The sequence below is a fragment of the Hippocampus bargibanti genome, linkage group LG01, assembly GCF_051943395.1.
Source record: "Hippocampus bargibanti isolate YZ-2025 linkage group LG01, ASM5194339v1, whole genome shotgun sequence".
NCBI classification, from domain to species: Eukaryota; Metazoa; Chordata; class Actinopteri; order Syngnathiformes; family Syngnathidae; genus Hippocampus; species Hippocampus bargibanti.
In genome coordinates, this window is record NC_142734.1 from 29,626,492 (window position 1) to 29,640,056 (window position 13,565).

Consider the following 13,565-nt stretch of genomic DNA (forward strand, 5'->3'; position numbering starts at 1 on the left):
TCTTCTTCCCACTACTATGGATGTGGAGAATGGCTCAGGTTGCAAAAAAATAAAAAGTCATTCATATGGAGTGATAATTTAAGGTTGGGTGATGGGATCAAACCCTTCGTATTTTATATCTGCTATGGATTTTAAATTGACGTTTGGAAGATATTTTCGACACTGAATTGACCATGAAACTCCCAAGAGATAGGGGGCAGTATGTCTCAGGATCCCAGGCGGAAAAGACAAATAGTCCCACTTCCTGCTGTCCCGAAGAGTGCAAGGCAAAAAGACTGTACAAATGGCTAAATTATTTTTGTTTTCTTTCAAAGTAATTCTGTTATGCCTTGCCGTTGATGCCGTGTTTGAAGATCAAGTGGGAAAATTTGACTGGTAACAAACTATTCTGCAAACGTTCGACAAATGCACGGTTTCCAATTCCTGTACTGTCATGTGTGGATGTGCTAATGCTAACACTTGCTCGGCTATGCTCGAGTGTGTGTAGTTATCGGTTTATCGTATATGCACGTGAGTTTTTATCAAGTAAAATGCACAATATCCGTAAAACACTGACTTCGTTACTAATTGGTTCGTTTTTACGACATTCATAAAGCTCAGAGTTTTGTTTTGATCTGTTAACATAAAAGTACTGTGTCCATTCGTAGAATTTTTTTGACTGGATTTATCGACTATACTACAATGTAAAATTGATATGTCATCACAAAAGGACCGTACTCTTTTTTTTTTTTTCTCAACAGGAGGCAGCAATATGTTGGCAATGTCCGCTTTGCCCACTTTGATGCACACCTGCAATCATCCAAAAAGGTGATTCTGGCAACTGAGAAGAATGTCTTTGCTGCAGTAAACACCAGGACTGGAGAACTTTGTGAGTATTTTATTGATGTGGTCTGTTGTACTCTTCATCTGCTGGTTGTTGTGGAAAATAGCTTTTTATTGTAAGCGCTTGATTGGATGTCTTGTCACAGTTTGGCGGCATGTGGATAAGAATGGGCCGGAGGGATATATCAATGCTCTGCTTCATCATGGACAAGGTGAGTGTGTAAAGGACTTTGGACACACCCAGCCGTGTAGAGTGTTTACAGAGCTTTTTTTTGTCTGTTAGATGCTGTGCTTGTGGTAGGAAATGGCCGAATATTGCGTTCCTGGGATATAAATGTTGGTGGTTTAAATTGGGAGGTTGTCCTGGACTCTGGCAGGTGACAGACTGCATGTCTTGTACTATGCTTATAAATGAAATGTATGCTATGCTGCATTGTCAATACTGTTGTCGAACCATGTCTGTTTTTGTTCAACGTTCCAGTTTCCAGGCGGCATCTTTTGTTGGACAGCAAGACACAGTTAAGCATGTTGCCGTTTTAAAGAAAACGGTCTTGTCTCTTCATTATCTGTCAAACGGTCATCAAAAGTGGATTGAGAATCTCCCAGATGGGTAAGAAATCCAATTTTTTTGTAGTCTGATGAGAATATCCTGATAATTTAAAATTGGGTTTCAGCATGGGTGGTGAGGGGTAGAAAAATTAGAATCATTCAACCTCTAAAGATGGAGGACACTGATTTGCTGTGGCAACCCCTTGAAGGGAAAAACCGAAAGGAAAAGATTGAAATTTTTTTGGTTATGTCCTAAATGCCACTAGATGGCGCCAGAGTCCTGTCTAAACCGGACATTAATCGGTGGGTTTTTTTTCCCTATGGAAGGAATATTGGATGTTCATAAGTGTTTTTTATGACTTAAGAATAGTCTTCATTTTGGATCTGAAAATAACCCATTTGTCTTTTTTTTTCTGTTTTTCCAGCGAGTCAGTGGATTACCAGTTTGTGTATTCTGAAGGAACTGGGGAAGTGTATGTCCTGGGAGTCCTGCCTCGTTCCCACATTGCTATTGTTACTTACAGTTTGGACGATGGCGAAATAATGAAGCAGGTATTCCCAATTTCGTGTATTCTGAAACCTTTGTGGAAAAGTGCACATCGGTAAATCCGATGGTCAAGCCTTTTGAATGACTTTATTTCTTTGCTTGTTGAGGTTTCAGTGGAAGCACCGTGGCTGTCAAACATACAAACAAGCTGTGCCATGGTCGGCCAGGGAATATTGACGTGCATGGATACCATCGCAACCTCTCTCTACACCCTTGATATTCATGCACAGACACAGATGACCCAAATCCCTCTGGAGGTAGTCACCGGAATTCAAATACTCCCCACAGTCCCGTATTGTTACCTTGCCTCAAACGTCTCCCCATCCGTAGTCACTGGGGCTCCATGTTGGACCGGACTTCCTTCCCGTGTTGGTGTCAGCCCAGCCCAATCCGTCGCGGCGCCCACTCTCTGAGTTCATCCTTCAACTCAGTCCCGACCATTTCCTGCTTCTCCAGCTCAACAATGGACAGATCGTCACACTGAGGGATTTCAAGCCTGTACGTAGCACACCTTTCAGCATTTTCACACACGATTTAAATGGACATGCCACTGTGAAGGTGTCCATGGGTCCTTTACTGCCGGGGTTCCCAAACACTGGTCCGTGGGCCAGTACCAGTCCACGGGTCATTTGGTACCGTGCCTCACAGAAATAAGGAACTTAAACTACTTCCTTCCGTTTTATATACAGTGATACCTCTGTTTACAAACCCTTGGCTTACGAACTTTTCAGTTACGAACGTTAAATTTATGAACATTTTACCTTGGCATCCGAACTATTTTTCGGGATACACACTGAGCGCCACAACGAGTGATGTGCCGTTCGCGAACGAGCATGTTCTCCTAACAACAAAGTGGCAGCCCACTTGTTTTTGTCCTCTATTTTCCACCCCCAGTCTTCGGTTAAAGCCACGTGATTGGTCAAGAACGCAGCAGTGGGGGGGGGGGGGGGGGGGGGGGGGGGGGGGGGGGTTAAACATTAAAGAGACAGGCAGACGACAGAGAGAGAGTGAGAAAATGGATAGAAAACATGAAATTTGGACTTGTTTCAACTTTGATAGTTCAAAGGCAGAGTCTAGACTGCAAGGTTAAAATATCCCATCAATCATGCTCTACAAATAACCCGCACAAGCCAACTACACTTGATGCAAAAAGCTATCAACCCAGCTAAACAACACAATTGATGAGGAACTAGGTAAAATTATCGCAGAGAAAACACCTACAAGGGATCATTCCTCAAGATGGTGAAAGGGAGAAGGCTACGTTCCTCATCAAAGTCAAAGTCAGCTTTAATTTCAAATATGCTAATATGCATGACATACAGCTGAGATGAAATTAATGTCCTCTCGGACCCAGCATGCAAGGCACTTATAATTACTTTAACAAACATAAAAAACATGAAAACGCCAATTTGCCGGGAGAGGGGAGCCGCTGCGTGTTCAAGTGTTTAATGCTGATGAAACCGGCCATTCCATTCCATCAAGCCATCAACGACCATCACAAAGGTAAATAAAATGACTTTGTTATACAGTCCAGTTTATTTCTTTAATTATAATACCACAGCATATTTATTATGCATAAAACAAGGTACATTTTGTGTAGTTTTAAGACTTAGAAAATTAGAAAGTAGAAAATTGTTTTATGGGGACCTGGGAACGGATTATTCTCATTTTAATGGTTTCCTATGGGAAATTAATTTTTGGGATACACACGTTTGGCCCTACACACTCTGTTAAGTTTGTAAGCTAAGGTATCGACATATTTTGAAATCTGAATATGGTTTTATTTTGAAAAATGACCAGAATGTTTTTATTACATCCGTCTACAAAAACATTATGTAACTCTTGGCACTCTTTTTGGTCATGTATCAGGTTCGCACTAAAATGAATCCCAAAATGAGTTAAAAAGATCAAATAAGTAACATTATTTCCAGTCTCTTATTTTCAAGGCACATTGAAACATGACCATGACGACTGTAGCGTTCCGGCCTGATCGGATGTTTCTCGTGTCATGATTTGTGTTTGTTATTGTTTTAAAATATCACAATTTCCATGTGGGTCATATCGTAATAATAATAATAATACATTACATTTTAAGCACATGTCAAAGCGCTCAAGGACACTTTACAGTCACAGACAAGGATAGGTACGATAATAAATAAAATACAATCACAAATAGAATGCAATAAATAAAATACAATTATAAATAGAAACAAGAGAGAGAGCTACACAGAAAATACAATTTTGTTTTATTGGATTTATCAAACTTTTTTGTTTAAATCCCTTTTTATTATCCGGCGTTAGCCGACATCTGACATGAAACCGGTCCGGTTGAGGAAGGCTGCTTTATTGTACTCTTAATTTGTCACTCTTCAGTTATGGAATTACTGGTGCCTTCACTTGGTGATTATTTAAAATAAATATCACGCTTCCAGTTCATCGTGTGATATTTATCTGCTCATATGGACAAAATCATGTTTTGTTTTGTTTTTAAAAAGGGACTTTTCAACTTTTGCCTTGAATTCTAGGCGATGCTGGCTTCATTCGCCACCACCGGAGATAAAACCGTTGTTGCTGTTATGTCACCTAAAAATAAAACAGTGAGTAAACGTGTCATTTGACAATGTTTTCTGCAATTGAAATCTAAACGTCTCGCTTTGAGGTGCTTAAATTTCTTCTGTCTCACAGGCCTGCAGCGTTAACTTGTTCAGCGCAGAAAGTGGACGCAGACTTCTCGACACAACCTTGAATATAAACATTGATCCTAACAGCGGAAAACCTGAGAAGGTAAGGAAATATTTCCCAAAGCTATTTTCCAGGTTTCCATTATTCCCTGGATTCATCGTCTCTACTGATTGACTCTTGTGAACTTGAACTTTTGTGACGTGTTGTCATCATTTATCTTCTGTCTTTTCAGCTTTACGTTCAGACATTTTTAAAGAAAGATGACTCTGTTGGCTACAAGGTCATGCTGCAGACTCAAGATCACACACTCAGCTTTTTGCAACAGCCAGGTATTCACTTTGCTTTGGGAGAAGGTCCTATGCCGCCATGATTTTTTTTAGGGGGTTAGGGTAAATAAACCTGTCCTCATTAGGGTTGCAGGTGACTATCGTTCTCTCTTTGCTATCAGTCACCGGGGATAAGTAGATAGATGAACAAAAATGAGCTACCGTGTAGTTAATTTTTTTGACCCTTTTTATTTTTATCTTAAATTTTCAGTTTTATTTGTTTTTAAGTTGGGCAAAATTTTGAGTTTGATCAATTTTCAAGAATGCGGCTAGAAAACGGCAGCAGAGAATGCATCGTCTGCCCATATTTGTGTCGTCTAATGATAATATATATATATATATATATATATATATATATATATATATATATATATATATATATATATATATATATATATATATATATACACACACACACACACACACACACACACACACACAGTAAAGTCTCGTTATATCGATATCGGATATATCGATAGTCCCGGTTATATCGATACTATTTCTATGCACGCACGGAGAAAATTACATGCAAACAGGGTCGGATATATCGATAGTCCCGGTTATATCGATATTTTTTCGGACTCCCTTGAATATCGATATAACGAGACTTTACTGTATATATATATAAATTTTTTTTTTTTTTTTTAGACCTTGCCTGGTAAGTGACGTGGGTGTTAGAATGAAAAGTGAGTTTGCACTCATGGGCACAGTTTAGCGGCTAAATGTTGGCCAGTCTTGTTTCTAGTTACAAGGGAAGAGGCAAATTCCGTTTTTCAATTCCCGCACTATCAGGCGCACCTTCAATGAATGACACATTTTAAATCTTTTTCTTATGTAAAGCACTTTCTGACAACTCCATTCACTCCCAAAATGAAAAATCAACTGTTATCCTCAAGGTGAAGTGTTAGTATTTTCGTGGCGCAATGATATCTTTTAACAACTGCAAGGTATAACATACATGTAGTGCAACTTTTTTATCACATCGTGGAGGGGAACTTTTCCTCCATTCAGTAAACACTTCAGAAAAATCTGATGCTGTTGCGATGAATTAAATTGCGAGTGCAATCACTATAGTAACACTTGTAAAGCAATAACAATAACTCCATATACGTATAAGGTGCACTGGAATATAAGTTGCTTGGTCAGGTTTTGAAAAAAAATTGAAGGCGCCTTATAGTGCTGAAAATACGGTAATTGATATAATCACATCTGTGCCACTCAGTAAGTTTCTGTGTTTTTGTTTTTAGGGCGTGTCTTGTGGACCCGAGAGGAGTCTCTTTCAGACGTAGTGACCATGGAAATGGTGGATTTGCCCCTTACGGGAACACAGGCTGAGCTGGAAGGGGAATTTGGCAAAAAGGCCGGTAAATGTCTCTGCCATTTCCTTTTGAGCACCGAAACCTGTAGTGTTCCATGACTCACAGCATGACGCGGTCTATGAATCACCTTGTTGCTTTTTAGCTTCACCTTTTCTTTTTCTATCCATTTTATTGCTGCACTTGGATTCAGCCATTCAAGGTAAAAACAAAATGCTTCAGCCATTCTAGGTCCCTGCTTTTCCTGACCTGTGTACGCGCATGGTTGTTGGCTTCGAGATGTGCCCTTTAACTGACTGGCGACCTGTCTTGGGAGCCTATCCCAGCTGATTGCCACCAAAAGTCAGCTGGGATAGGCTTCAACATCCCACTATGCTATGCAAATTACCATAATGCGTCTAAAAGTAGTGTCACATAAAAGGAATTAGAAAAAAAAGGTCACTTGAACCTGGAAGTGTGCACATGAGAGACTCCGTGCCTGATATTAAGCACCGACTGTGCTCTTCACTTCGACTTTTGTCAAGATGGCCTGATGTCCATGGTGCTGAAGCGCCTGTCCTCCCAGCTCATCCTCTTACAAGCATGGATCGCTCACCTCTGGAAGCTCTTCTATGATGCACGCAAACCTCACAGCCAAGTTAAAAACGACGTGAGCATTGAGACCCTGTCCAGAGATGAATTCAACTTGCAGAAAATGATGGTGATGGTCACCGCGTCTGGCAAGGTACTCCATCGTCTCCTGCTTAATGTTTAATTTACAAGTCCTACGGAGTGCATGACCGATAGGTTTAATAATAATACATTTTATTTGTAAGAGCCTTTCAAAGGTCTCAAAGACACTTTACAATGACAAAACAAGCACAGAAATAAAACCACAGATAACATTATAAATAAATGGTAATTATCAATTACAGTGAGACCTCAACTTACGAACTTAATTGGTTCCCATACAGAGTGTGTAAGGCGAAAAGTGTATCTCAAAAAAAAATTCCCATAGGAAACCATTAAAATGGGAATAATCCGTTCCTGGGTTTCCATAAAATATACTTTTCAACTAAATAAGCCTTAAAACTACACACAACATACCTTATTCTATGTATAATAAATGTGCTATTGTATTGTAATGAAAGAAATACACTGCATTGTATCATAAAGTCACTTTATTTACATTTGTGATGGTCATTTATGGCTTGATTGAATGGCGTTGGCGGTTGAAGGTCAAAGGTAATTGCTGTTTGGAAAGAGAGGCGCATTACATGAGGACTGTAATTAAAGAAATAAACTGTGCTGTAAAATAAAGTTTTATTGACCTTTTTGATGGTCGTTGATGGCTTATGGAAGGAGAGTCACCTTCCATAAGGACTGTTGGTAACTTAACCTCTGGTGCTGTTCGGTCGTGTGCTTCCGCCGAAGATCACTCCGCCAGCCGTGGTGGGTCTGTATTATGAAAATAGTGCTTATTATAAGGTTTAATTTTCATAAATTTGACGTTTGTAAGACGAAAAGTTTGTAAGATAAGGTGTTTGTAAATTGAGGTCTCACTGTATTATTATGTTTAGTATATTTTAGGATGATTCTGATATTTGGCAGAATAAAAAAATACATTCATTTGCAGATTATTTTTTAACTAATCAGTAAATTCAGATTAATTTACTGATTAATTTTAAATGTTTTGTATTTTTTAATTAAATTCATTAGGAAAATTTTATTTTAATCTTATTTTATTCTGCCAAATATCAGAATCATCCTGAAATATAATAAGAATAAAACGCATGGTCACACACTCCATAGGACTTGTACATTCAATACATAACAGATTAATTTCCCGATTAATTGCCAGAAATTATTCTGTTATTTTATTTCAAGGCACAGACACACACACATATGCGTCTAACAGTAAGTAGTGTAAGTAGTAAAAGGAAGTACACATGGATATATAATGTGTTTTTTTGTGAGGGGATGGAGTGTTGGATCGTTGATATTGTGTTATGTTGAAATGCATTTGTCAAAGTAAAAAAGATTTTAAAAGAGAAATTCATTACTCTTCATACTTTCATTTCTTTCATAACTTTGCTGCTGTGAAATGTAAATTTCTCCACTGCGAGACTAATAAAGGCAAATCCAATCCAATCCAATGATGAGCCAATTCAATGAACCGGCCAATTATTTGACTGATTGATCCCAAACCACCAATCTTCCCCCTCTCGTCTCTTCAGCTCTTTGGCATTGACAGCAAGACGGGCACGATTTTATGGCGTCACTACCTGGAGAACATCCCTTCCAATGCAGCCTTCAAACTCATGGTGCAACGGACCACTGCCCACTTCCCTCACCCCCCTCAATGCACACTGCTCATTAAAGACAAGGTATACCTTCAATCTGTATGAAATATCAAAAATAAATATAAATCCTGCGTCTTTAATTTTGCTTCCAGGACACGGGCTTGACAACACTCCATGTTTTTAATCCCATTTTTGGAAAGAAAAGTCACGTTGCCCCACCCGCTGTACCTCAGCCAATACTTCAGTCGCTCATGCTTCCACTCATGGACCAGGATTACGCAAAAGTCTTACTGCTTGTCGATGACCAATACAAGGTCAGACAGGAACACAAACAAACTTCCTGGTTGATTCAAAAAAATATATATCAATATATTATATATTTTTTTCTTTTTTACAACAGGTGTCTGCCTTCCCCTCCACAAAGAATGTCTTGCAGCAGCTCCAGGAAATGGCTTCGTCTATATTCTTCTACTTGGTGGACTCCAGCCAGGGCAGACTGTCCGGATATCGGCTGCGAACGGCAAGTGACTCCTGTGTAACTATTTGTCCACGGTTTCTAAGTCTGGGCCAGAGTCACCTTTTTATTTGGTGTTTTAGGGGGAGGTCATATTAGTTCCTATGTCAATTATCTTATATTTTTATCAGCACAGAGTCATAAATTCACTGACTTTTACGACCTTTCATGTAATTATCTTGAAAAGAAAAAATCACGCTTTAATTAAAGTGAATGTTAAGAATAAATTACTTGTGTATCATTAGTCAGTCATATTGGCCACAGTAGCATGATACAGACACCGTTGTACATTGAGACAAAGGAGACTGTGACGACTATTCAGTCAGGGTTAAATTTCGGTGTATCTTTGTCTAATGTCTTAATGTGCTGAAAAGAAAATCTGCAATAATCAAGCTGATTTTGCCTCATATAGTTTGATTACGTCAGTTAAAACACAGTAACACCAATGCTATCTATCCATTAGCCCACTGGTGTCTAAGTCAAAACCCGGTGGGGGCAGATCTGGCCCGCCACATCATTTTATTCGGCCCGCGAAAGCAAATCAAGCATGTTCAGCGTTACGATGCTTGCTAAAGTCCAAACCAAAATTTCAAATTGTTGTATGTAAACTACAATAACAGTCATTATACTTGACTTAAAATTTGAAAACTAGCCATTTTTTTTATTTGTTATACGCTCGCTATGTAAAATGTGGAGGAGATGAAACATTCTAATGGCTTTCCCAAATTCTTAACGGCCCTCAAGAGGAAACCGTAACTATAATGTGGACCGTTGTATTAAGTTCATCCTGTCTACTTGATATCTAATTTAAAACTGATTCTTTACTGACAGACAGTGTACTGTCTGTAAATTAAATTATATAATGTGGACCGCGGCAAAAAATATTTTGACACTCTACAGCATTTTGAATTGGTTGTTAGCACGAATCCAAACTGATTTCCCCAAGGCTTACAGCACCTTTATTTTGCATCTTTAGGATTTGTCAACTGAGCTCATCTGGGAGGTGGTGATCCCCACGGAGATCCAAACAATTGTCTCAGTCAAAGGGAAAAGGTCAAATGAGCATGTGCACTCCCAGGGTCGCGTGATGGGGGACCGCAGCGTCCTGTATAAGGTAGGTACAAAAAACTATGTTACTCCGAAATAAATGCGACTGTATAAACAAAGCATGTTTCGCGCTCAACATTCGCGATTGTTGTACACGACCGAGCCCCTCCCGATTCGAGGCTGACATTGACAAATTGTTGCGATTGTTTGTGCTTGCTGTAGTACCTGAACCCCAACCTACTCGCGGTGGTGACGGAGAGCACCGACACACATCAAGAACGAAGTTTCATCGGCCTCTTGCTGATCGACGGCGTGAGCGGTCGAATTATTCACGAGGTCGTTCAGAGGAAAGCCAGAGGCCCAGTGCACGTCGTCCACTCTGAAAACTGGGTGGTGGTAAGCCACTTGTCATATCTGCGTCCCCTTCGAGCTATAACAATCCGGTATTATCGGATTCTGTCAAGGTTGGTTGAATTTTACTCGTTCGCAGTACGAATACTGGAGCAGCAAGTCTCGCAGGAACGAATTTTCGGTGATCGAACTGTACGAGGGAATGGAGCTGTACAACAGCACCGTGTTCAGCTCTCTGGATCGGCCGCACGCTCCCCAGGTGCTGCAGCAGTCTTATATTTTTCCTTCGGCCATCTCCACCATGGAGGCCACGCTGACAGAGAAAGGCATCACTAGCCGTCATCTCCTCAGTGAGTTATTTATCTGTCTTTCTGTCTGTCTATCCATCTGTCTGTCCGTCTATGGCAGGAGTGTCAAAGTCATTTTTTGCCGCGGGCCACATTGTAGTTTTGGTTTCCTCTCGAGGGCCGTTATGAATTTGGGGAACCCATTAGAATGTTTAAATCCCTTCAAATATGACATAAGCACACAGCAAATTAATGAATAACTCGTTTTCAAATCTGAAGTCAAGAATAATGACTTTTATTGTGGTTGACATCCAAAAATATGAAATTTTGGCTCAGATTTTAGCAATCATCATGGAATTTAACAAGTTTGATTTGCTTTCGCGGGCCGAAAAAAACGATGTGGCGGACCGGATTTGGCCCGCGGGCCTTGACTTTGACACCTGTGGTCTATGGATTTATTTTTAGATTCATCTCATTTTCTTCATAAACAGATCATTTTAAACGCTATATTTTTTTTTACACCACCCCCACAGTTGGCCTGCCGTCAGGAGGAATTTTATCACTACCTAAAATGTTCCTGGACCCAAGGAGGCCTGAAATCATATCTGAGCAGAGCCGGTAAGCAGTTCAATGTCACAACATGTCCACTGTAATATATATTGTCATCCTATTAATATTGAATCTCTATTATAATAACTATTCCAGTATAACCCTTTTATCTCATTCAGTGCCAGACGATGTGCGTCAAAAAGGGTTTTTGTAATTGTCACTCAAATTGCAGGACCCACAAAATATTGAGTTTTAGGACCACATAAATATTTAATGTAGCATAAGAAACCTGATATTCTCTTCTTTCATCAGAAAAAAAATAATTTCGAAGTTATATGGGTCTGGAGTTATCTGAGCTTGAAATTGGCGCAGCTGTACAAATGGCAAATGCTGCCCCCTCGTGGGAGGGAAAAACCTTGCCAGAAGTCTGACCAGCGCTTTATCTGCACCCCTCGGCAAGAAAAAACCAAAACGAACAAATTCAGGAATGGCGCTCCACGTCATGCTTTTGAATTCTGAATAAATTTGGGAATGGCAGTGAATGAGTTAATTTACATATTGTCAATATTCACCAAATTGTGACCCAGCGATAATGTTTTTGTTGTCATCCATTGCGGAAATGTCCAGGGAGGAGAACCTGATCCCTTATGCTCCAGAGTTGATCATCCGTACCGAATGGTTCGTCAACTACAATCAAACGGTTTCACGAGTGCGTGGGATTTACACTGCCCCCTCTGGACTGGAGTCTACATGTCTGGTGAGTCTGTCCTCGGGGTGATCTTGAGTTTTTATTTTGAGGCAACGTCACTAGATGGGAAATAATGTCACACAATTATTTTGTCCTATTTTGATATTTTATGTGACTTTGACTTTTTTTCCAATTATCTTTTGGACTAGGTCCCTCAGTTTGAAGATAATTTAGAGCAACAAAAAAAGAAATATTTAGGCACACAATTATTCCGATTATTTTTTTTTTACTTTAACAAAATTACAATCCGTACTTGTACTTTTATCTGTCTTTGTTACACAACTGCTACTACTTCTCTGCAACACCAAAGTGAAAGACTCTCCCCTCCCCCTCACAGGTGGTGGCATACGGTCTCGACATCTACCAAACCCGCGTTTATCCTTCCAAACAATTTGACGTGCTGAAGGACGACTACGACTACATGCTGATCAGCAGCGTGCTCTTCGCGCTCTTCTTCGCCACTATGATCAGCAAGCGCTTGGCTGAAGTCAAGCTGCTCAATAGGGCCTGGCGGTAAAACGCTCGTCAGCTGCGTCACCAGTTTTGCAACAACCGGGGCGCCGCACTTTGGGACCTCGAGGCCGGGAAGACGACGGGTAGCAGAGGTCCAGAAAAAGGGCCCGTATGGAACTGCAAAGTGAGCGAATGAGTACTTTTTTGTGTGCGTGTTTGTTTTTTAACTTATTTGCAGACAAAAGAAGTCATAGAGGACTAATTTTATTTGTGCCATGTTTGGATAAAATATAGCTTAAAAAATGTACTTGCCGATGAAGTTGCTGCAAATAATTTGTGAGTGAATGAAGGAACCCCATTTACCACTTGATTGAAGCAGGAATCCAAATCACCCCCGCCCCCATCGCTTTGCGCCACAAAGGACGACGAAATGAAGCCTTTATTCCTGCAGGCCAGTCATCGTGTGTAAATAAGGGTGTAAGCGAAACACTTGAAAGTCACGTCAACTGTTCAAATGAGTTACAATTAAAGTCGAGGCACCACTGTATGTCGTGTGTAGAAGAAAAAAAAACAGTTCGTTTCACACAAATTTAATGAATAAGTTATTTATAAATATTTTTAATATAAACAATTATTATAACTGCATAATTACGAGAATGTGAAACAATGTCAGTGTAACACAGGTTGTAAACACAGCATTGATCCTCCCGTGAGGGGGAAACGTAACATCACATCTAACACATACACACTGTAGATACGGTACTGTGTTTTTGGCTGATTTGATAAAATCCATATGCTGCCCACTATGTTCACTGGACATATTGCTGAGAAAAGAATCACAAGGTATACAGCATCAAATATGACTTTTTCAGCCTGTCTGATTTTGGTCTGGATGACTTTTAATCATGTAACCTAAATAAATAAATACATCTCTTGATGTTGCTCATGGAAATTTCACTGTTTCATCTTTTAGTTTTCTCTCAGGGGCTGTCATGAATTTGGGGAAGCCATTATGTTTCATCTCCTCCACATATTACATATTTAGCACACAACATAATGAATAACTAGTTTTCAAATTTAAAGTCAAAAATA

General features: G+C 39.8%; 1 protein-coding gene across 1 annotated transcript; it reads left to right on the forward strand.

Moving 5' to 3' along the window:
• The first annotated feature begins 225 nt into the window (after positions 1-225).
• emc1 (ER membrane protein complex subunit 1) lies at positions 226-13,425 on the forward strand. Its single transcript, XM_089009407.1, has 22 exons — positions 226-375; positions 741-868; positions 969-1,034; positions 1,106-1,199; positions 1,304-1,432; positions 1,797-1,923; positions 2,026-2,175; positions 2,249-2,416; positions 4,444-4,515; positions 4,604-4,702; positions 4,833-4,929; positions 6,174-6,290; positions 6,767-6,966; positions 8,459-8,608; positions 8,677-8,838; positions 8,925-9,044; positions 10,015-10,152; positions 10,308-10,481; positions 10,576-10,786; positions 11,257-11,341; positions 11,900-12,029; positions 12,358-13,425. Exons 1-22 carry the CDS (start codon positions 284-286, stop codon positions 12,535-12,537), a joined length of 2,889 nt encoding a protein of 962 aa, XP_088865533.1. The 5' UTR covers positions 226-283; the 3' UTR covers positions 12,538-13,425.
• The last annotated feature ends 140 nt before the right edge of the window (positions 13,426-13,565 follow it).

Coding starts and splice junctions, on each gene's coding strand:
- emc1 (XM_089009407.1), top strand. CDS start 284: ATGGCTAAATTATTTTTGTTTTCTTTCAAAGTAATTCTGTTATGCCTT. Junction 2,417..4,443: donor CACTGAGGGATTTCAAGCCT/GTACGTAGCACA, acceptor CTTGAATTCTAG/GCGATGCTGGCTTCATTCGC. Junction 10,482..10,575: donor ACTCTGAAAACTGGGTGGTG/GTAAGCCACTTG, acceptor ACTCGTTCGCAG/TACGAATACTGGAGCAGCAA.